General features: G+C 44.6%; 1 protein-coding gene across 7 annotated transcripts in view; it reads right to left on the reverse strand.

Annotated features, from left to right (window-relative positions):
- Positions 1 to 24,230, reverse strand: part of eps8l2 (EPS8 signaling adaptor L2) — a 333,811-nt gene that overhangs the window by 173,502 nt on the left and 136,079 nt on the right. For 3 of the 7 annotated variants that reach the window (XM_072466339.1, XM_072466340.1, XM_072466345.1), the window contains one exon: positions 11,070 to 11,116. The exons of 1 other annotated variant lie outside the window; for it this stretch is intronic. In XM_072466339.1, coding sequence (XP_072322440.1) covers positions 11,070 to 11,112 — 43 coding nt within the window. In that variant the 5' untranslated portion in view covers positions 11,113 to 11,116. Of the gene's footprint in view, positions 1 to 11,069; positions 11,117 to 11,295; positions 11,314 to 16,971; positions 17,035 to 24,230 lie in introns of those variants that run through there. 3 more of the 7 variants (XM_072466342.1, XM_072466341.1, XM_072466343.1) reach the window with 2 other exon arrangements.

Genomic DNA, 24,230 nt, shown 5'->3' on the forward strand with positions numbered 1-24,230 from the left:
AGTAGAGTAGGACAGTGTCCCTTTTGGGAAGAAGAGATCAGAAAATATCTCAAAGGGAAAGGATGGCCCCTTTGGAGTGAATTCTGTGACAATGAAGAAACAGGGCCCGGGAGTATAGGACATACTTGGTGGGAGAACCTGTCAGAGATCCATAAGAAAAGCTGGGGAAAAGCTCGCAAGCCGATGGCAATCGTGTCCTGTCTGGCACAATTGCGAGGCACAGAGGAGGCCGTTCGGACGCTCCATAAAGAGATAGAAGGAATACATCGAATGAGCAAGGTCGATGTAAGTGAGGTTGAGAAAGAGAACATAGAGTTGAGAAGGAAGTTAGCAGCAAAGGACGGAGAGATGGATGATGCCAAGTGGGCACACCAGTCTTGTCTGGCGCATTTATGCAGCTTCCAGACAGTACGAAAAGGCCTAACAGAACACGCAACGTGCAGTCCTGGTAAGAGAGGAAACAGAGAAACAGGTAGAGGCATTGCAAAGGCAGTGTAGCGACCTGAAAGCAGCATTACGAGCACTCCATGCTGCTACCACGGAGCAGAGACAAAGCTCATTAGATCACGTAAAGTGCCGGAAGCAGATTGAAGAACTGCAGTCTTTGCTTTCAGTTCAGAATGGATTTCAGAGCACCTCTGGATCTCAGTTAGATGCAGAAGATGGCCCGGATTGGGAAGAATGAAATGAGACCGCGCATAGATATGTTCAGGCAACATGTGCGCAAGGAAAGCCCCAGAAGAGAAAAATGCCACAACCCCCCACAGTGCAGATAGTTCAGGCACCAATGAACCCAGTAACCACCCACCGCACAGTCACATCGGAAGGAGACACGGAATTCCTGTACATGAACCCCTTAACCGTGACCCAATTACAGGACGCATGCGAGAAAATCACACCGTTCCTCCCCGCCTCAGACCCCCACCACTTCTTTGCTAGAGTAAAGCAGCAGGCGACCATGTACGGCCTGGACGAGCGTGAGCAAGTGAAGCTCACAGTTTTGAGCTTAGACCCTTCGGTCGTAGCAGCCCTTCCCGACCCACAGAATGTAGGAGGAGGCACCCTTGCAGAGATGCACACGGCGATCCTAGACGCGATCGGTTACAACAGAGGTGACCCAGTAGAAGGCCTGAATAAGTGCAGGCAGAAAAAGACAGAACACCCCACAGCGTTTGCTGGACGCCTGTGGATCCATTTCACAGCCGTTATCAGCAATTTAGAACGCGCCCATTGTCCCAAGATGGTATGGCCAAATGGACCCGCACCCTTATCTCCCATGCCACAGAGGCAGGACAAAACGCCTGTACCAACTATGATCCCTCAGAATAAGCGCACAATGAAACGTGGGTTTTAAAAAGACTGTCCCGCACCTGGGAGCAATCTGTCCAAAACAAACCCGTAATTAAGAAACCGGAGGAACAGCAGGCAGAGGCAGATATCCACACAGTTAAGACGCACCAGAACCCCGCATGGGTGAACAAAGGCAGGAACAGCCCCCCACAGAAACCACAGGAGTGTTACAATTGTGGACAATTAGGACACTTTGCACGAGAATGCAATGCCTCACAAAAGCCACAGAGAGCCCAGCAGACAGGCACTCTGAATAAGAATACGACAGAGCCCATACATATTGTGAGCACCCGTTCAGACCAAGCAGACTTGAACGGAACTGACTGACAGTGTTTGGGTTCCCCCAGTTGGGTCTGCGACACCCTTTGGGATAGGTCCGGCCAACCAGTAGTTGCAGCGAAAGTACGGGGACAGCCCATCGAATTTCTCTGGGACACAGGAGGGTCCCACACCACAATAAATTCCTCCACCATGTTCCAAAAAGACACGTGGCCCACTACAACCACAATCACCCTCAGCGGTTTCACAGGCCACTCACAATAGGGACACATCACCGCCCCTGTACCCATTCAAATCGGCAACATCACCACCAAGCACCCCATAGTCTTAGTCGACCTGCCCCACACAGAACACATTTTGGACATCGATTTTATGAATTCCCACAACCTGTCCTTTGATCCAGTAAACCAATGTGTCTGGAAAATGGCAAAATCCGCAAGAGCCCCTGCAATGTTCACAATAGGTGAATATTCAAACAAGATTAGTGCAGTTGGCGAATTTTGGTTTGACCCGACCACGATTCGCACAAACAAGCAGGTTAGGGCAGTTCTGCAGAAGCACAGGACAGCATTCGCGACCCACAAACACGACTGTGGCCGGATGACTGGTTCCGTTCAAATCACAGGAACTGACCCTAGGCCCCAAAAGCAGTACTGATTTCCCCAAGAGGCAGAGGGAGAAATCTCAAAAGTGTCCGACAGCTTATTAGAGCAGGGTGTACTCAGATCAGTAGCCTCCACTAATAATGTCCCGATTTGGCCAGTGAGAAAGCCCGATGGATCATGGCGACTGACCATCGATTACCAGGAACTCCACAAAGTCACCCCCGCAGCAGCCCCCACGGTAGCCACAAGTCCCGAGACCATGCTCAAACAGGGACTCAACTCACAATATTTTACGGTTTTGGACATCAGTAACGGATTCTGGTCCATTCCATTGGCAAAAGCGTGCCAATACAAATTTGCCTTCACTTTTAAAGGCCAGCAGTACACGTGGACATGCCTTCCACAAGGATTCCACAACTCCCCCCCCATTTTCCACTGACAGCTGTCAAATGGTTTGTCAAACTTTTCTTGCCCCGAATGTCTGGTCCAGTATGTGGACGACCTATTACTGCAGACAGACACCAAGGCAGAGCACATTGAGCTTCTGTCTGAACTCCTGGAACTCCTACAAAAGATTGGCTGCAAAGGAAACCCCAAAAAGGCCCAGATTTTGTAAAAACAAAGAGATATATTTGGGTACGATTATCACGCATGGTAAACGCGGGATCGAGCACAAAAGAATTGACTCGATTGCCAAATTGCCCCTTCCCCAGAATGTTTCAGCCCTTATGTCATTTTTAGGACTGGTTGGCTACTGCCGAAACCACATTGATGGTTTCGCCAGCAAGGCAGCACCCCTCTCGGAACTCCTAAAGAAAGGAGCCCCTTGGGAATGGCTTCCACAGCATACGAATGCTGTGGATGCTTTGAAAATAGCCCTCATTGCAGCCGTGCTCCTCGAGGAACGGCACGAACAATTAAGACCCGTGGCTTACGCCTCCAGACTTTTAGATCTTGTGGAGCAGGGATTTTCGGCCTGTGAAAGGCACCTGCTCGCAGTTTACTGGGCAGTTCAATATTTTTCTTACATAACCGGACTAAATCCCATCACAATCCTCACAGAACACACACCCCCACCCAACTTTTACTGGACGGACGACTTAAGGACGGTACACTCAGCCAAATTAGAGCAGCAAGATGGACCCTTCTTTTGCAGGGATGGGACATCACTGTTAAAAGGACCAAGACCCACACTTTCTTAGCCGATAGCCTTCAGTACCCAGGCACCCCCCACGAATGTGAAATCATCTCACCGCACCACAACACAGGCCCCTTTATCGCAAAAACACCCCCCAGAAAGATAGGTAGTTCACCCCAGAGCCCCCAGCCCACAGACACGTGCGAACCCTTAAGGATATATGTGGATGGTTCTTTCACTGTATTAGACGGGAAGCGCATTATAGGATGCGGCATATATGTCGAGGACGCGCCCTAGAAGAAATCTCACTAAAACTACCAGGACACTTAGGCGCGCAGGCGGCAGAACTAGCAGCCGTTGCGTATATTATAGATCACCCAGATTCCATCCCCAGCCCAGCAGACATATACTCGGACAGCCTCTATGTCTGCAACAGCCTTACAGAATTCCTACCCCTGTGGAAAGCAAGAGGATTTGTTTCCGCAGACGGAAAACCCCTCCTTCAGCCCCAATGCTCTGCCACATTTTATGAGAAAGCACAGGACAGGACCTTTGGTATTATTAAAGTTCGCAGTCACCACCGTTCCTCCCCCCCATGAAATGTAAAAGCCGACGCACTGGCAAAAGCAGGTTCCAGGCATGGATATTTTTGGACACCCCCCGAAAGCGCACCAGTGAATGCAGTTCAGGTCTCGCAGACTAATATTGAGGATTTAGTGCAGGCCCAGAAGCAGGATAACAATCTCAGGGAGATTTTAGAAGGACAATTTACAGCACCCTATGATAGGTTTAAAAATGCACTGACCACACATGACGGTGTGGTGTTAAAAGACCACACTGGTCTTTTACCACCACTGGGGGCTTATGTGGTTCCTGAACAGGACAGGAACCAACTTTTGTTTATTCAATGACAGTCATGGACATCAGGGAATTGATCCCACTACAGCCCACCTCAGGCAGCTCTGTTGGTGGCCAAGTTTAAAAGAAGATGTAATGCACTACATTGAGAATTGCCTTATCTGTGCCCAGAACAATCCGGACAGATACGCAAAGAAGGCTCAGCTTAGTCACACCCGCCCCATATGGTTCCATATTAACCAGCTTAAGGCATATGGCCCACAGTCCAACCACGCACATCACATCGTGCTCGACGCAGTAGACCACGCCCTGCCCACAGCCAACATATCCCTACCCTCACCCAACACGTCCACCCCATCCACGGACTCACACTCTACTTCACCCCCGAACTCTAGACTCCGCCCCGGAACGCCCACAGACAGCAGCAGCAGAGACAGCGACTGTGACACAGACAATAGCCACAGCACACCTCCCTACTATCCCCATGCAACAGGACCCACACCCAGCGAACGTGAACACGATTAGAGTGATCCCTTCCTGATCACATCCTCAACAAACCCCACCAAAGACCACCGCCCTACGATGACGACCCCGGCTCCATCCCCACAGAATTAGACACAACTTTTTGGCACCGCAACAATTCATACAGGCTCGTCCGAAACGACGAGATGGACCCAGAGTCACACCATGCAGCTTTATCAACCCTCATCCACTCCAGAGTATGGCATCTGGGAGAAGAGGATGACTTTGAGTCTGACTCCCAAAGCGAGAACCCCTTTTGCGACCCTGTTCGCAACTGATAACGGAGGTGTCCAGATGATGTTTTAAAAGGAACCTCTAGGAAAAAAACAAAACGGTGCACTTTCTGATGGAACCTGCAGCATGTTGTTCAAGGTTTGTTTGTTACTGTTATTGTTATGTGTTGTATGTAAGATCGGAATTTTTTTTTTTCCACGGTCCCACGCCATATTTGTCGGCAGAAACCCATGAAAACTTGCCAGCACGCTCATCGACAGAAAACGCTGAGAGCTTGCCAGCCCCGTTCATAACTGCTCTTCTGGTTCGAAGGTGGAACATTTACGGCAACCCCCCCATGATAACTACATTTTGGGTCGTTCTTGTCGGTTGCTCAGGCAGTGGAGAAACGGCATTGGTCTCCGCCCTGCCTGAGGACCCCCCTCTGGTCAGCTACGCTCGGGTAGAGCACACACTGCATTGGTCACCATCCTACCCGGGGATTCCATCCAATTCTTACCCGTCGCGGCCCATACGCACCTCATTTCGGCACTCTTGGTTCAAAAAGATTTGTTTTGTTTTCTGGCAACCCCTAGGTTGCCATCCCCATGCTATTTACATCCTCAAACATTTGGATGGTAAATCGCACAGCCTGCGAGACGGCTCGCACTGTTTCAGTATTTGTTAAGAGTGTCTTGTCCGGAATACTCGGTTTAAAAAAAAAAATGAGGGAGTCACACATGGTGACAAATTGTAACGGGAAATTGGCACTAAAGACAGACATACTAACATATGAGATATTAACCAAGATAGTAACAGAAACTATGCTTGATCCCACAGAACTCCAGAAGCCCCAAGGAAAGAAGAAGAGAAGAGAAAGAAGAAGAACAATGAGGACATCCTCCGTGTTGATCACCACCATTATAATGTGTATTTGGTTGCGCGCAAACGCGAACCCCCTGATCCCAACCCCCCCCCCCCCCCCCCCCCCCGGCCGTTAATGACTCACTTCCCCATAGCACCCAGAGCCCAGCAACAGGCAACACCACACCATCATGGTGTGATAAGCCCTTTCCTACGTAGTCGAATCCCTATTAGCATTGGCGATACTCTGCAGCATCGTGCAGACTATCCGCATGAGGAAATGGCGAAGGAGAGCCTACCGCGCTCGCACCCGGTATACAGGATAAGATCCCCTATGTTCGGTTATCACCAGGAACCCGAACCCCTCGATCGATAATAAAGGACATTCGTTTGCGTTCTTTTTGTAATTTTTTTTTAAAAATGGGTTTCATTTACGACAGAAAGATTGTACAACCCTGTGCTTGACTGCCAAGCCAGGAAAAATGTGAATGCTGTTTTTATTTTTGTATTGTTAGGAGATTAGTATGATTGAATGTTTGAGTGAGTGTAGTTTATGAGAGATAGTTAGAGGTACCGTTTTTTTATGTTGTAATGCATTTCCCTGTTTTGACATAGCGCCACTTAGAATGTTAGGTAAAAATTTTCATTGCATAGTTATGGTCAGCGTAGAGGCCACGGAAGAGTGCTCGCTGGGTTAGGAAGAGAAGACAACGCAGTTATGTGATCCTTCATGCTTCGCGTTAGGGATCACATGGAGGAAGTGTAGCCACCTGGGTTGGCCACTTCCTGACTTAAAATGGAGATCCGCAAAGGCTGCAGGGAAATTCAGCCAACTCAGGCAAAAACTAGCAAGTGCAGAAATCCTGTGTATTAGAACTTGCAAAAGCCCAGACAGCACTGAAACCAGCAGCCATCTGCATATTAATGAGCGATCCCCAGGCACAATTAAAACACTTAAGGTGAATAAGGCCAAGCCAGACTCCTCGGCGCCAGCAGGAGCCAAGACAAAGGAAGGCCAACGGACACTCAGGGACCACCCAGCGATCAGGGAACAACTCCAGTATTGGAGAAATCGATCCAAGTGATCGGGACGCAGTCCAATCACTTGGAACCAGGTACGGGGTCCGCCCCGAATGGCAGGAAGCCCCTGGGGACCGTAAAGTAGAGTCCCCAAGTTCAAATCGGTCTTCTTGGCAGGGTCACTCAGCAACTCTAATCAACCCTTGAGAGTGAACTGTCCAAGCTGCCGCATCAACCAAGTAAGTCTCCAGTCAATGCTCGCTACGAGATAGGCGCTCCTAGCTACCAGTCCATACCAGCTTTTGAATCCTGCAGACTCAGATCGAACGAAAGGCCATTTGTTCCCCTGACCTGGTGGGCCAATTCCGAAGCTAAGTATAGGCCTTTTAGTGATAGAGAATAGTCTAGAAAGTAGAGTTTATGCATGAGTAGTGATTTACTGTGTATAATAAATGTGTTTTGATTTGAACCTTACTAATTGGTGTGTTGAGTTATTGATCGGTACTTGAACTTGAACCTCATGGCGGTATCATAAAGATACCTGGCGACTCTAGAGCAAAGGTTAAAGAAACAGAGCAAATTCAGTAAAGACCCAATGGGCAACGAATTAAGAGCCAACCAAAGTTAGCACCAGACCTTAGCGCAGTGAGGCAGCAGGGCTAACCTGCTGTGCCACCGTGCTGCCCGTATTTGTGGTTCTAAGGCTTGTGTAAAATATTTGTAGCTGTTGTAAACATTTTTGGAGTTGCTGAAATGTAATGTCACATTTTTGGATATTTTAGAGATTTTATCAGATGTCACCAGCCACTCCCAAGAGTGGATCTTACATCCTCTGCAATCCAAATACTTATTTTCTAGTTCAGTATTTCAGTAAATAGTGCGACCCACGTGCGACCCATGTAAATGATCATGTGACCCAGGTAAGTGATCCTGAGTCTCCGATATCTTAGCAGAGAACACAAAGGGGCAGCATGGTGGCTCAAAGGTTAGCACTGCTGACTCAAGGCACCGAGGACCTGGGTTCGACTCCAGCACTGGGGTCACTATCCATGTGGAGTTTGCACATTCTCCCCATGTCTGCATGGGTCTAACCTCCACAACACAAAGATGTCCAAGGTAAGTGGATTGGCAACTCTAAATTGCCACTTAATAGGAAAAAAAGTGAATTGGGTACTTTAAATTTATATTTAAAAAACTGGGAGCACCCCCCAGAAATGCTTTACTGTCTAGTGGTTGTATCATGTGCCACCACATGATTCTCCTTTCTTTAAAAGCAAACTACTAGATGGAGCCTCGGGATTTGATCCAACAAGTTGTTTATTTACATAAAAACAGGTGAAATGAATAGTAAACAGTATATCATTCAGTGGAATATAGATTTCTTTACCCTTCTCGATACATACTCACTTTGTCTTTTTTTTTTTTTTAATTGCTTTTTTAAAAAATAAATTGAGGACCCAATTATTTTTTTCCAATTATGGGGCAATTTAGTGTGGCCAATCCACCTTTGGGTTGTGGGGGTGAGACCCACGCAGGCACGGGGAGAACGTGCAAACTTTACACAGACAGTGACCTGGGGTTGAACCTGGGCTCATAGCTCTGTAGGCAATAGTGCTGACCACTGCGCCACCGTGCTGCCCCACTCACTTTCTGGCTGAACAGATTGTAAACAGAACATGATGGACTCTTAATTCCAACTCTAATAGAAAACACAAAGCTGCTGGTGTGGTGAACTCATAAATACAGACTGGCTCCTAGGTAAAACAATTGCAACCGACCTCAAAGAAACAACAGAAATAAGACGGCTGCCTCTCTCATGATTACTTAATCAATATTGGAAGCTATATTTGCAATTTCAAAGATGACTTGCCTCTGCTTAATTAAACAGCCCACACTTCAGTCTACCCACTGGCGTAAATTTTAACTCTGAGCATTGAACAGGAGATGGAGGCCAAGCCAGACAGCAGAGAGGCAAGTTCACACAGGAGGGATATGGTAAGCAGTGGGTGTTGGGAGGCAGGGCTGGTGGTGTGAGAATACTGATGGTAGAGGGGTTATAAGCAACAGCAGTGCCCACACTAATCCTGTAGAGCCATTAAGAGTACTCACTCCTAGGGTGGCTCGATGGTGCAGTGGTTAGCACTGCTGCATCATGTCAGAGGACCCGGGTTCGATCCTTGCCCTGGGTCACTGCCTGTGTGGAGTTTGCGCCTTCTCCCCATGTGTACTTGGGTCTCTACCTCCAAATTGCACTAAAATACAAATCTGTATGTGTTAATGAGGTTCCCACCCAATTTCGGCCAGCTGCTTCCACCAGCAGGCACAAGGTCCGGAGAAATACGAGGGATTAAAATGGATCTATTTGCTTTTGTCCTCGTCAACTAACACAAAACCTGCACTTCATCATCCTCCTCTTTCATTCTGGAAATTATTAGTCCCTTAATTGATTCTATTACCTTGCTGAAGTCATTCTTTAAATGTGAACCTAGACATTCATTATTGATAAGGCATTCAATTATGGGGGCATGACCCGATCCTGATCAAATGGCTCATGTGCACACTCTGCAACAGGAGTCGCTGGTTCCTTATAAGATCCAGGAACCACTGGCTGATTTTCTTTCCCTTCCTATCCTTGGGAGCTGAGACTAATTATAATATTCAATTGCTATCCCAATGAAGGGATCAGCATAGGTCAGGAAATAAATGTGTGATGTTTGGACTGCAATACACAGTGCATTGTAACTCTAAGCAGATGGCTCGGGATTTTACCTGATCCACTGGGAGCTCCAGTTGACACACCGCACAGAAGTCAGTCCGATTGAAAGGTTGGCATCCAGTCTTCCAGTTACAGAATTCCATGCTGTGGGATTGGGGATTGATCTTGGAGGTGTGGGAGTGGGGAGGCAGTTGCTGGAGGCTGGGACCCGTGGGCACTGCAAAATCCTTGACTTCCAGAGAGGGTGAGATAATGGAGGTTGTTGGCCTTGGGGAAAGTCATTTGTGGTTTCATGGGGAAGGTGGGGAGCGACGATTCCCAACCAATGGGGATCCTCAGACAGCCACATTGGATTCAAGAGGAGTAGGTGTCCAAGGTACACACAACCTGGATGCTGAAGTAGTTCAATGTACCAACCCATTTCCCTAGAATTGGCTGCCCTTCTTCCTCAGTTAAAGGCCAAAGTGAGCAGGTTGAGTCAGGTTTCTGATAACCTGACACAAAACTATCCAACTTCTTTGGTAAAAATTCCCCCCCAGATCACTGCAGGAGTTCTGACGGTGCATTCTTAAATGCATTGCATAATTATCTCTTCCCAACTTCTCCCTGTCCATCAGAATTATTTAGCCAGCAAATTTCAGGTCTCGTGTTGTTCACAGTCGTCATAAGCCCCATTGACTGTCTCAGCGTCATTGAATAAATTCAGAATCGATTTGAACAGCGAAACCAGTTCCACGAAAGATATTGCCAAATGACAACTCAATGAGCTTCATCAGATAGTTACCAACTGGGTGTGCTTGTAATGCCTCCTTTGCCCGTGTATTTAGTTTAATAATAATGACAACAAAAACACTTGATGGGTCGGGTGGGAGGAGTTTAATTTGGAAATACCATGGTCATTGTTGAGAAAGAGAGATTTTCCCCACATTTTGCACAGTAATAGCTTCAGATCTAGTCAAACCAACCAGAGACTGCCTTCAGGGGACAGTCTGTATCTGCATTTCCCATATCTGCCAGCCAGCCCTGTGGCCTTTCGAAGCAAAGTATTAGTTTACTGCTGAATTGTAATCAGCTTTTTGCCCTGGACTCACAAGACCACCAAGACTACCCTAGATGAGCTTTTTCAAGTGCAATTAAATCCTTGCTGCAGAGTTGAAAACAACACAGTCCCGAAAAATAATTACTTGTATTCACATGAATGTTTAACATGTTTATGTAACCTTACTTTGTCCATTATTTCAACAGTGACCGTAACCTGCTTCAAAACAAATACGTTTAACATCTCAGCTAAAATAGCAGGCAAAGGAGTCTCATATGTTTGTTCTGAGATCACAAGTAGGTATTTCTAGGCTAGTTTTCCCAGCCATTGCACTCAGTCCTCAAATATAAATGTGTTTAGGTTCTAATGATGTGTACTCCAGAGAGCAGCAAGTTGTTTCTAGGTTGCTAACCTAATTTTTTCACTGAACCAAGAACAAGTTTTGATATCATTGTAAGCACTCACCATATAGAGCTTTTGCACTCATCTTCCCTTCAGATCCTGACATCTTGCTGCAAAACAGAACAATGAAAAATCATATTCATAACAATCTTTCAATTACTATCTCAGACCAATATACTGTGCACAACCCAACCCTGGCACATATGATTGCGATTGATAAACTCATATGAGGCCAATGTGACAAAACACAAATGACATATACTAGGGGGTTCCAGATTCAATTTCTAACCTTTTTGGAGTCAGTGGAATTTATTCAGAGTGTTAAACACTGAGCTGAGCATCCCTGAAAGGAAGAGACGGACATCATCATATAGTAATACTAGCTGAAAATTACATGTGCGTTTTCCATGGTCTAATACTGTGCAGACACTCACCATCTCATGCAGTTGTTCCAAAGTCACAATTTGTCACTTTAATTTCATGGCTGGGAAAGTCTTTGGTGGACAGTAAACAGAAAACTAAACTACCAGTCTATGTGGGGGTTTACTCATATGGGCAGCACAGTAGCATTGTGGGTAGCAAAATTGCTTCACAGCTCCAGGGTCCCAGGTTCGATTCCGGCTTGGGTCACTGTCTGTGCGGAGTCTGCACATTCTCCCCGTGTGTGCGTGGGTTTTCTCCGGGTGCTCCGGTTTCCTCCCACAGTTCAAAGATGTGCAGGTTAGGTGGATTGGCCATGATAAATTGCCCTTTGTGTCCAAAATTGGCCTTAGTGTTGGGTGGGGTTACTGGGTTATGGGGATAGGGTGGAGGTGTTGACCTTGGGTAGGGTGCTCTTTCCAAGAGCCGGTGCAGACTCGATGGGCCGAATGGCCTCCTTCTGCACTGTAAATTCTATGATAATCTATGATTCTTGGCTAGGAAAGCTCCACTAACAGCATTCATACTTGCTGCAGTGAGAAGTCTTACAACACCGGGTAAAAGTCCAACAGGTGTCTTTCGAATCACTGGCTTTCAGAGCGCAGCTTCTTCCTAAGGTCGGAGGAAGGAGCTGCTTACTGTGCCCACCTCAGTCCAATGCCGGCATTTCAACATACTTGCTGCTGGTAAATCTACTGCCTCTGGTCTAGAGGCACTGAGGTAAACCACTGTTGAGGAATCCTCAACATGCCAGAGACAGCAATAACAATTGTTGCTTTGGAAACTGGATTTTTATGGCTTTGTAATGTAAAGATGATATTTATGCTGTGGATATGGCTAAAAAAGATTCAGAGGATGTTTATATTTTGAAGGATCACCATAGGCATTTACCCATACACAGCTCTCTCATGTTGTCTAAACACAATACATCAGGGACAATGATGTGGTAGGTACAAAGGTATAAACAAACTACAGAGGCATGAGACAAATCGGAGGAGGGTTGATCTGATAATTCAGAGGGGCAGGGAAAAATATTTCCTGCTTATTTTGTCAATTACGGTTTTACATAATTAATATGATCATCTGAAATTCTTCGGTTTCAAATAACTAGGTTAATGCATTTAAAGTAGAGCTTTAGTTTCAAGCATAATAGAATTTGTACCTATTGTCCCAGAACTTAATTTCGAGGTCTTTGTATTGGCAACATCGTAAATGTTCTCTTAAAATTCCAGTAAAATTGTAACCTTGTTCTTACTATCAGTAGGAAACCATTAGGAAATATTCTGTTCCGTTTATACTAACCCTAGTCCCACAAGATTAAATTATGATCAGTGATATAACCTGGAAATAAATTATAACATATCCCTTAGGTATTCTGAAAATAGCAATAAATTTGGAAAAAGAGACACATGTGCAGTTAGTATGTTAAAAGATAACAGGATGCATCACAATTTGCAGCTGAATGTAACTTGAGTATTGTGGTCATAGTGTTGTTGGTTTAAAATTTGAACCTTCGCTTAAAACAAATTTGCAATGATTCAAGGAATTAGAACATGTCACAGCGTATAAATTATCATGGTCGAAGTTCATCTCACATGATCAAAAGCTAAATTCAGATTACGTTGAACACAAACGCTACCAACTGGTTCTTGGATAGGTTCAATGCTCTCGGCTCAAACAATTCTGGGAAGGTGAGGTTATCCAAAAACACCATGTGCCAGGTAGATCCTGTCATGTTCTGTAGACTGGCCGATATGAATGATGCACCACAGAACATCTAGTTTAAATAATTTATTATGAAACAATTGCGTGGTAAAGATAACCGGAATAAATAAATAACAAACTACTAACAGTAACTAACTATTCTTGAGCTACTGCAAAATGTCTATCCACTAACATGACTTACTCCCAACTGCTTAGAGGTACAGAGCCACATGGTAGACTTACACTGCCACATGCTGGTCGGAGGTAGTGTACAATATTATATACAGAATTACTTGATGCATATTGTCACAAATTTCACTTCATACAATGTTACCTATTAACTGATGTCTTATGTCAAGCCTCACTGTACATGTCTGTCACTGCATCTCATGCACTGTATGCAATGGATGTCCTACCTCACACACATCTCCCAGGTTCTTCACAAACCCGACACCCTGCAATCATTATTAAAACCCAGTTCTTTGGGAAATATAGACTGAGATTTTCAGCCCCTATTCACATTAGGTAGGTTCAATGACAGGATCATAAATTATCACCAGGAGTGCAAATTCGTGTTTCACATCAGCGTGAAAACATGACGAGGGCAACACGGTGGCGCAGTGGTTAGCATTGCTGCCTCATGGCGTCGAGGTCCCAGGTTTAATCCCGGCCCTGGGTCACTGTGTGTGGAGTTTGCACATTCTCCCTGTGTTTGCGTGGGTTTCGCCCCTACAACCCAGAAATGTGCAGGGTAGGTGGATTGGCCACACTAAATTGCCCCTTAATTGGAAAAAATTAATTGGGTACTCTAAATTTATTGAAAAAACATGACATGATTGGCCCCTCCCCCCAGTGATGGGTCGTTATTTCCCAACGTTAAACATTGGGAACATTACAAGAAATTAACATTATCAGGCCTATAAGCCAGAAGCACACCCACCCACACCCCCCAAAACCAGGTCAAAATCCATCCACAGCAGCATGGTGGCAGAACGGTGTGAAGCACGCCAGAAATATGATGGTGTGCACTTAGTGAGCAGGCCTCCCGTGGAACCTGTGACTTGAAGTTTAAGTTCCACACCATATGGCGGAGAAAGCCACCATTGCCGTTGGCGACTTCAACACTGCATTTCCTGCCCAACATTGGCTTCTGCCAATAATGGGGAAAATCCCAGCCATACTGTGAGGTGATAGAGAGTAACTGATGTTATTCAGTGGAAATAAGGATGAAGGTGCTGGCCTCAATGACCAGTGCATGAGTTACATTTTGGTTCACATATGGGTAGCAAATTACATTAGAAAGAAAATGCCCCCAAAACATTTTGGAAAAATCTCTCTCTTTTCAGGTATTATGCTCTAAGAAGCCATTGGTGACCATGATAATCTTGCTTTCGAGCAGTGATGGGCAGGCTGGTGAGTGGGCTGCTAGAGTAGCCCTTCCTCAGGTCAGTGGGCCACAAGATTGAAACCGTGCCTGTCCACTATGAAATACATTGAATACACGCTGAGGATTTCAAAATGAGTTACAAAAAATGCTTAATAATTTATATATTAATAGAACTATCAACAATTTCAAATGGTAAAAAGAAAATAAATATTTACACTTTGGATGCAGAGGAACCTCATGGGTACCATAGTTAATGTTGTGAGCAATCAGCATGCTTCTCACCTCACTTGCTTTATATGACTCGTACCGATAGGAAAGAAAACTACACGGAGGGAAATTAGTGGAATGCGACAACCCTGCACATGGACAACGGTCAACAAAAGGTCTCATGGGTCGCACTCAGAAACGGTAATGGGCCGCATGTGGCCCCCATGCCATAGGTTTCCCACCACTGCTCTGAAGGCATGGACCATATTTGTTGGTGTCACATTCATCCAGTTTGTAAGGCTCTTTAGAAAGATTGTTCTTTGTCTTTTACCATCGATCTTTCCCATCAGCAGCAGACTTTCTAACTCATCATTTCTTATTACTTGCCCAAGAAATTCTTGGTGAGTGAGCTCAGCATTCTGATTTTGCCAGCACTTCATCACTGGCTGAATGACTTGTCCAAGATATCTTCATTATTCGCCTCAAGAGCCATAACTCTCATCCTCAATTCCTCTCTGCATTGCTTCACTGATCATCCAACACTCACTCCGTATGTCAAAATTGGTGTGAAGTAGTATTCCAGGATTCTGAGCTGTGGTTTCATGGGTAATGTTGAGTTGATCATCATCTTTTTCATTTTGGTTATGCATCTTTGGCAATTTCAACTCGTTTCTTATTTCTTTGTCAGACTTTCTATCCGATGTTGACATTCGAACAAGGAGCTGGAGTAGGCCGCTTAGCCCCTCCAGCCTGCTTCACCATTTAATAAGATCATGGCTGACCTGCTTCAAAGCCTACCCCTGATAATGTATCATCCTCTTGCTTATCAACCTCTGCCTTAAAAATATTCAAAGACTCTGTTTCCACTGCCTTATCAGGAAGAGGATTCCAAAGACTCACGACCCTCAGAAAACAAATCGTCCCTTCTCCATTTTAAGTGGCTATCCTTTATTTTTAAAAAGTGACCTCCAGCTCTAGATTCTCCCAAAAGAGGAAACACCCTCTCCAAATTCAATTTAGAACAGGCAATGCTTATTGAAGCTACTACCTTAAGAGCTGTTTTTTCCCCCAGTCGAGGAGTTGATTCTGGACTGAGAGAGGATCCAGAAGGATCGAGTGGAAACTAATGTTTGTACTGAACTATAGGAATGGTGCCACATGCATAATTTAAAGCTTGTAATCTACAAATAATAAACCAGGAAGATCTTCAATCTCCCCAGGAATATTTTTCTTCTACAGACAAGCTAAATCAGGCGAGAACAACACTAACAGAAACATTATTTTTGAACAGAGTAGCAAGCAGCGGGTGCTCTGTTAAATATTTTTGTATCAGAAACCTAATACGAGGTAAGCAAACAAAATGGTAGGAAGCACTTCAGCTCAGAAAGTATAGACAAGTTAAAGAAGCTGGAGCAGGGTCTGCATTACACATCAAAATTCCCTCTATGCTGATTGTGCATCACCATACAGGACCATTTAATGGGCCCTTATGTTTATTTTCTTGAATACGAGTAAAGGAACGCTGGATATACATACCTACAGCTTCATGTACAAGCTCACCTCACCACTATCCCTTCAATGTAATTACTTGTTTACACACGTCATATTCTTATATTCAGACCCATCAATGAGCTTTTTGAAATTACATAGTCAATATTTGATAGTTTGCTTGTTGATACCTATCAACATGTCATCTAAAATGTTAGTAGAATTATCTGAAACATTAGGTTGGGTATGAGTTAGAATATGGCAAATAAGTTTTTTTTCGACATCAGTCGTGCTAACAATGAGCCATTTAAAAAGGCAAACAAGAATTGGTAAAGGATGAGGAAATATGATACATTAGTGAACATGTTAGAATAAGAGTTACACCCCCCCCATTTTTCCTTAATTAAAATCCCTGAACAGTTCCTAACCAGAGGTAAATATTATTTTTTTGTACCATCCTTCTACCTCATGGGAGATATGCATCTTGGATTTTCCTCCTCCAAAGTTGAAGCAATTCTGTTAAGTTATTGCTTCTGGAATACTCCATTAATAACAACATGTCAGTTGACATCAGTACATCCTTGTAATCAGGTAGCTGAGGTCAGCTATTGGCTGTGTAATGTCTGGTGGCCGTGAGCTGACAACCTTACCATTCTAATCTATTGGCCTGTCACCACTTGAATACCTCCACTGTGGAAATTCTTGAAAGCCCCAAACAACTTGACTTTTGTTTTGTTAATCATTCAATGCTGCACTTACCTTAGTTGTGCAAAGTGGTGGCCTGGGCCCCAGAATAATCCACAGATGATTTATAACATTCACCTATGCAGATGAGAAAACATACATCAGTGAATTTACTGAAGTATATAAATGAGAAGTAAAGGGGGAATATCTAATTAGAGATAAGTGCATTGTGAAAGGGGAGCAATCTGCACTCCTCAGATACAGGAATTATGGAAGGATTGCATTCTTTGGCCACACATCATTACGCCTTCAGTCGTAATGAAGTGCTTCGAGAGGTTGATCATGAAGCGCATCACCTCCATACCCGCAGAACGCCTTGATCCACTGCAATTCGCATACCGCTGCAACCGGTCCACATCAGACACCATTTCCCTGGCTCTACACTCATCCCTAGAGCATCTCGAAAACAAGGACTCCTACATTAGACTCCTATTTATTGACTACAGCTCCGCCTTCAACACCATAATCCCAGCCAAGCTCATATCAAAGCTCCAAAACAGAGGACTTGGCTCCCCACTCTGCAACTGGATCCTCGATTTTCTGACCAACAGACCACAATCAGTAAGAATGAACAACACCTCCTCCACAATAGTCCTCAACACCGGCGCCCCGCAAGGCTGCGTACTTAGCCCCCTACTCTACTCCCTGTACACACACGACTGCGTGGCAAAACTTGGTTCCAACTCCATCTACAAGTTTGCTGACGATACGACCATAGTGGGCCGGATCTCGAATAACGATGAGTCCGAATACAGGAGGGAGATAGAGAACCTAGTGGAGTGGTGTAGCGACAACAATCTCTCCCTCAATGCCAGCAAAACTAAAGAGCTGGTAATTGACTTCAGGAAGCAAAGTACTGTACACACCCGTCAGCATCAACGGGGCCGAGGTGGAGATGGTTAGCAGTTTCAAATTCCTAGGGGTGCACATCTCCAAAAATCTGTCCTGGTCCACCCACGTCGACGCTACCACCAAGAAAGCACAACAGCGCCTATACTTCCTCAGGAAACTAAGGAAATTCGGCATGTCCACATTGACTCTTACCAACTTTTACAGATGCACCATAGAAAGCATCCTATCAGGCTGCATCACAGCCTGGTATGGCAACTGCTCGGCCCAGGACCACAAGAAACTTCAGAGAGTCGTGAACACAGCCCAGTCCATCACACAAACCTGCCTCCCATCCATTGACTCCATCTACACCTCCCGCTGCCTGGGGAAAGCGGGCAGTATAATCAAAGATCCCTCCCACCCGGCTCACTCACTCTTCCAACTTCTTCCATCGGGCAGGAGATACAGAAGTCTGAGAACACGCACGAACAGACTCAAAAACAGCTTCTTCCCCACTGCTACCAGACTCCTAAATGACCCTCTTATGGACTGATTTCATTAACACTACACCCTGTATGCTTCATCCGACGCCAGTGCTTTTGTAGTTACATTGTATATGTTGTGTTGCCCTATTATGTATTTTCTTTTATTCCCTTTTCTTCTCATGTACTTAATGATCTGTTGAGCTGCTCGCAGAAAAATACTTTTCACTGTACCTCGGTACACGTGACAATAAACAAATCCAATCCACATCAACACTAGGCAGTTCCCTGCTTTAGCAGCAGCAACAAAAGCCAGAAGAGGAAATAATTATTTATATTGTTGGCCACGAACATGGCTTCTTTCCAACACCAAGAGAATACTCATGGCAGCAACAATATGGCATTTCCATTTCCTGCGTCCCGAGTGATATTATTCTTTCAGGTGAATGGCAACATACATGTTTAATCCATAAATCCAGACAAATGCTTCAGAGACACAAGTTCAAATTTCACCACAGCAGCTGGGAGAATTTGAAATTCAACTAATTAATAAATCTGGAATAAAAACCTAGCCTCAGTAATGATGATCATAAACTGCCAGATTGTGGTTCCACCCTTCAGAATACAAATTTTGCCGTCCTTGCTTGGTCTGGCACACAGGTAACTCCAGACACATAGAAATATGGTAGGAGAGACCACTGAAAGACAGGGCATCAACCCTGGTTTAGTGAGTACAGGAGCACCTTTTGTCATACGTAAACATTTGATGCCAACCTGGTGCAGCTACAATAGGTGCATACAAAACAGTGCAAGCAGCATGCGGTAGGTTGCTAAGTGATTCCACAACCAATGAATCAGATCACAGCTCTACACCCTTGCCATATCCAGTTGAGAGTAGTAATCAACAATTAAAAAACTAACCAGAAGAGGTCCCACAAAGATTCCCAGTGAAGGAGAGTCCAGCAAATAAGTCGCAATCATTTTTGCCAGAAGAGGGTGATCCATCTCAGCCTCCTCCAAAGGTACCCAGCATCACCGATGTCAGTCTTCAACCAATTTAATTCATACCATGTGATGTGAAGAAACAGCTGAAGGCACTATACAGTCAGTCTATGGGCCCTGGTAACATTCTGGTGACAGGACTGAAGATTTGTGCTTCAGAACTAGCTGCACTGCTAGCCAAGCTGTTGCAGTACAGTTTTGACACTAGCATGTACTTGTTGGAGTTTAGAAGGATGAGGAGGGATCTTGTTGAGAGGCCTGGATAGAGTGAATGTGGAGAGGATGTTTCCACTAGTAGGAAAAACTAAAACCTGAGGCCATAGCCACAGACTTAAAGGATGATCCTTTAAAACTCAGATGAGGAGGAATTTCTTCAGCCAGAGGGTGGTGAATCTGTGGAACTCTTTGCCACAGAAGGCTGTGGAGGACAAATCACTGCATATCTTTAACACAGAACTAGATTGGTTCTTGATTAATAAGCGGATCGGGGTTATGGGGAAAAGGCAGGAGAATGGAGATGAGAAAAATATCATCCATGATTGAATGCTCCTATGTCTTATGCTCTATCCAGCAATGTGAAAAATTGCCCAGGTGTCCCCTATCTGCAAGAAAACAGGAAAAATACGAACCAGCCAATTAACTCCCCATCAATCTATTCTTAATAATCAGCAAAATAATGGGAGACAGTGTTATCAAGCAACACTTACTTAGCAATAGTCTGCTCATTGATGCTCAGATGGGTTCTGCTAGAGACTCTCGGGCACAGCACTCATTACAGCTTTGATCCATACATGGACAAAAGAGATGAATTCCAGAGGATAGGCAAGTGGCTGCCCTTAACATCAGGTGTGCTTATAATTCCTGCCCTTAACTCCAGGTGTGGCACCAATGGGCCCCAGTGAACCGGAATCAGGGGAAAATTCTTTAAGGGAAGGTGGTTGTGGTTATTGGAAGGTAATCATCTAGCTCCAGCTCTTTGCTGCAGGAATGCCTCAGGGTAGTTTCCTTGGCCCAACCATCTTTAGTTGCTTCATTCATGACCTTCCACCCTTACCTCCATTATAAGTTCAGAAATGGCCTGTCCATTGTTGATTGCATAGTGTTCAGTACCATCTGCAACTCAGATACTGAAGTTGTTCCTGCCCACATGCAGCAAGACCTGGATAACATTCAGGCCTGGGCTGATCAGTGACAAATAACATTTGTGCCAGACAATGACCATATCTAATAAGAGAACCCAGCCATCTTTCTTTGATGTTCAAACCATTACCATCACCAACTCTCCCGCAACATCCTCAGGGTTACAACTGACAAGAAACTGAACTGGACCAGCCATATAAATACTGTAGCTACAAGAGCAGGCCAGAGTTTGAGAATTCTGTAGCAAGTAACTCACCTCCTGATTCCCCAAAGTCTGTCCACCATCTACAAGACACAAGTCAGGAATGTGATGGAAGACTTTCCACTTGCTTGGAAGAGTGCAACTCCAACAACACTCAAAGCGTGATATTATTCAGGACAAAAGGTAACCCACTTAATCTGTACCCCATCCACCACCTTAAACATTCACTCCCATTGCCACTTCCTCCCAACAATGCTTTCCAAATTCATTGCCTCTACCACATGAAATGATAGGGCAGCACACCCTTGGGAACAGCACCACCTGCAATTCTCCTACAAGCTGCAGTCCATCCTGATCTAGATCTACATCACTGTTCCTTCACTGTCATTGGATCAATATCCTGTAACTTCCTTCCCAATAGTACTGTCAATATATCTACAGCGATTTAAAAGGTGGGCTCACCACTACATTTTCAAAGACAATTAGGGATCAGCAACAAATGTTGTCCTTGCCAGTAATGATCCTATCCAATGAAAGAAAAAAGAAGACCTCTATAATAATAATAATGCGGTACATTTGTGAAAGTGTTTGAAGGAATAAAGGATATAGGATGGCAGAGAGGCGAAGGGAAAGGAGTTCTATAATATGGCACTGAGACTGTACTGGTGAAATAAATGGGATCAAATTGGGTGGTTTCTATTTTCTTTACACATGTACAAATCTAAAAATGTCCACAAACACACAATACACATACACAATTTGTTTATGCAAAGAACAGAGTTGCATTTATATAGTGCCTTTCTCAATCACTTCAAGTCCCAATGCCTTTTACAATCGATTAATTACATTTGAACTGTTGCAATGTAGGAATTGATGCCAAAACACTAGAAAAAGGTCCCCTAATATTTTTTCAAAGTAGCACCAAATTATCTTTAATATCCACCTGAAAAGGACAAATGGGGTCTTGGTTTAACTTCTCACTAAATAATTGTACCTCTGACATCTTATGTAGCAAATCTGTGAAGCATTCCATATTTTAGCTAGATGATCAGAATGATTATATTGAATGGCAGAACAGGCTGCAAGGGCAGAATGGCCTACTCCTGCTCCTATTTTCCTATGTTCAGTTCTACGTTGCAGTGTAAACCTGGACTACATACTTGTTCCTGGAGTGGAAGATGAATCACAATCTTCTGACTCAACAACAGTGTGATGAAATGAACCACAGCTGACACATCCACCCACACCCATGCATAAATAACTTCAACAATACTGATTGAAATGATCAATGAACTTCAAAATCTATGTTTGACAGCTGAAAACTGGTCCACAGGTTAAATGCTTCAGACTGCCAATGAAATGTGTAGAGGATCGAGACACCGATACAAACTGGATGAGATTACTTTATAATAATGATCTTCATTAGTGTCACAAGTAGGCTTACATTAACACGGCAATGAAGTTACTGTGAAAAATACTCCGGCGCATGTTCGGATACACAGAGGGAGAGTTCAGAATGCCCAGTTCACCTAACCAGCACGTCTTTCAGGACATCTGGGAGGAATGCAAGAGGTTTTGTTCTTGAGACGAATTCTAAATCAGTTTTTAAACTGGGATTTAAAAAACATTCCTTGCAAATTTGTGAAGGAATTTCTAATACAAGCTCCATTAAAACACCACAATGCCAATTCTACCACACCCCACCCCACCCACTCATTTTCTTCCTTAACGAAACTCTCCTGACAAGGCTGATTGTTGTTGCATTAAAGCTCCGCAAGTATCTCTGCTCTGTGGAATCTCACTTTAAGTACTATCCCTCACATGCAAGCTTAAAAAGTGAGTTTCAGCAGGCCTGTGGTCACAGTGTCTATCATAGCCAAGCCCAATTCAGCCTTCCCTTTCTGATGGGAACCAATAGATTAATCAAAAGCAGAAAGTTCAATCTTGCCTTGTGCGACCTCATCAAACTCAGTAAAGTATGGTGCAGTGGTTAGTACTGCTGCCTCATGGTGCCGAGGACCTGGATTCGATCCTGACCCCAGGTAGAGTTTGCACATTCTCCCTATGTCTGCGTGGGTCTCACCCCCACAACCCAAATGTGTAGGGTAGATGGATTGGCCCTGATAAATTGTCCCTTAATTCGAAAATCTTTTTTTTTTTTTTTAAATCACCAAACCAAAAACATTTTTTAAAACATACATTCCCAGTTCTCGACAGGACAGTGGATCCAGCCATTCAACCACCAGAGGAGCTTGTAGTTCAATAGACACTTGTTAGATCACTCATGCCTCAAAAGGTATGAAAATTTGTCCCACAAGTAAAACGGACCTGTTTACCAACAGTGAACCGTTAAACTTTTTAAATATTAGTCAGCCAATTAGGATGCAATAAAACCAAGCTAAGAGTCAAAAAGCATTCACATTACAAGAGCCCTAGTTGCCTTAAGGAAGAGTGGAAAGATCATTTATTGATCAATATGCAAATGTAAGGGCAAAAGGCATAAGCAGTTACTTTGCTATGTCAATAAAAAGCCAATTAATCCAGTGCTTTTATACTCAATGACCTTGATAACACAAATTCTGTGGATTCACTAAAGACCAATATAAATTCAAGCATAATTATTCACATTTATTCATAGAATTCACAGTGCAGAAGGAGGCCATTCAGCCCCTCGAGTTCGCACCGAACCTTGGAAAGAGCACCCTACCCAAGCCCACATCTCCACCATATCCCCGTAACCCAGTACCCCCACCAACCTTTTTAGACACAAAGGGCAATTTAGCATAGCCAATCCACCTAACCTGCACATCTTTGGACTATGGGAGGAAACTGGAGCACCCGGAGGAAACCCACGCAGACTCTGGGAGAACGTGCAGATGCCGCACAGAGTGACCCAAGCTGGGAATCGAACCTGGGACCCTGGAGCTGTGAAGCAACTGTGCTAACCACTGTGCTACCGTGCCCCCCTAATCTGATTTACTCGAATCTGAGCAAATATCCTCGCCACGAGTTTTGCTAGTGTCACACGGGAGGGTTTAAACTAGTGTGACAGGGGGGGTGGGAACTGGAGCAATAGGTCAGAAGGTGAAATAACTGAGAGGGAACTAGAGAATAGAGCCAGTAAGACTCAGAAAAGAGCAGGCAGGGAGATGTTGCAAAATACAGCAAGACGTGTGGTCTGAAGTGCATTTGTTTCAATGCGCGAAGTATAACAGGTAAGGCAGATGAATTTAGAGCTTGGAATTATTGTTGTTGCTATTACAGAAACTTGGTTGAGGGAGAGCCAGAATAGGCAGCTAAATGTTCCAGGATTTAGATGTTTCAGGTGGGATAGAGGGAGATGTGAAATGGGTGGGGGAGTTGCACTACTGGTTAAGGAGAATATCATAGCTGTACTGCGGGAAGATACCTCAAGAGGGCTCATGCAGCAAGGTAATATGGGCAGATCTCAGGAATAGGAAGGATGCAGTCACAATTTTGGGGTTAACTATAGGCCTCTCAACAGCCAATGGAAGGTAGAGGAGAAGATATGTAGGCAGATTTTGGAAAGGTGTAAAAGCAACAGGATTGTTGCAGTGGGTGATTTTAACTTTCCCCATATAACTCGGACTCACTTA

Source organism: Scyliorhinus torazame, chromosome 10 (assembly GCF_047496885.1).
Source record: "Scyliorhinus torazame isolate Kashiwa2021f chromosome 10, sScyTor2.1, whole genome shotgun sequence".
In the NCBI taxonomy this organism is placed as follows: Eukaryota; Metazoa; Chordata; class Chondrichthyes; order Carcharhiniformes; family Scyliorhinidae; genus Scyliorhinus; species Scyliorhinus torazame.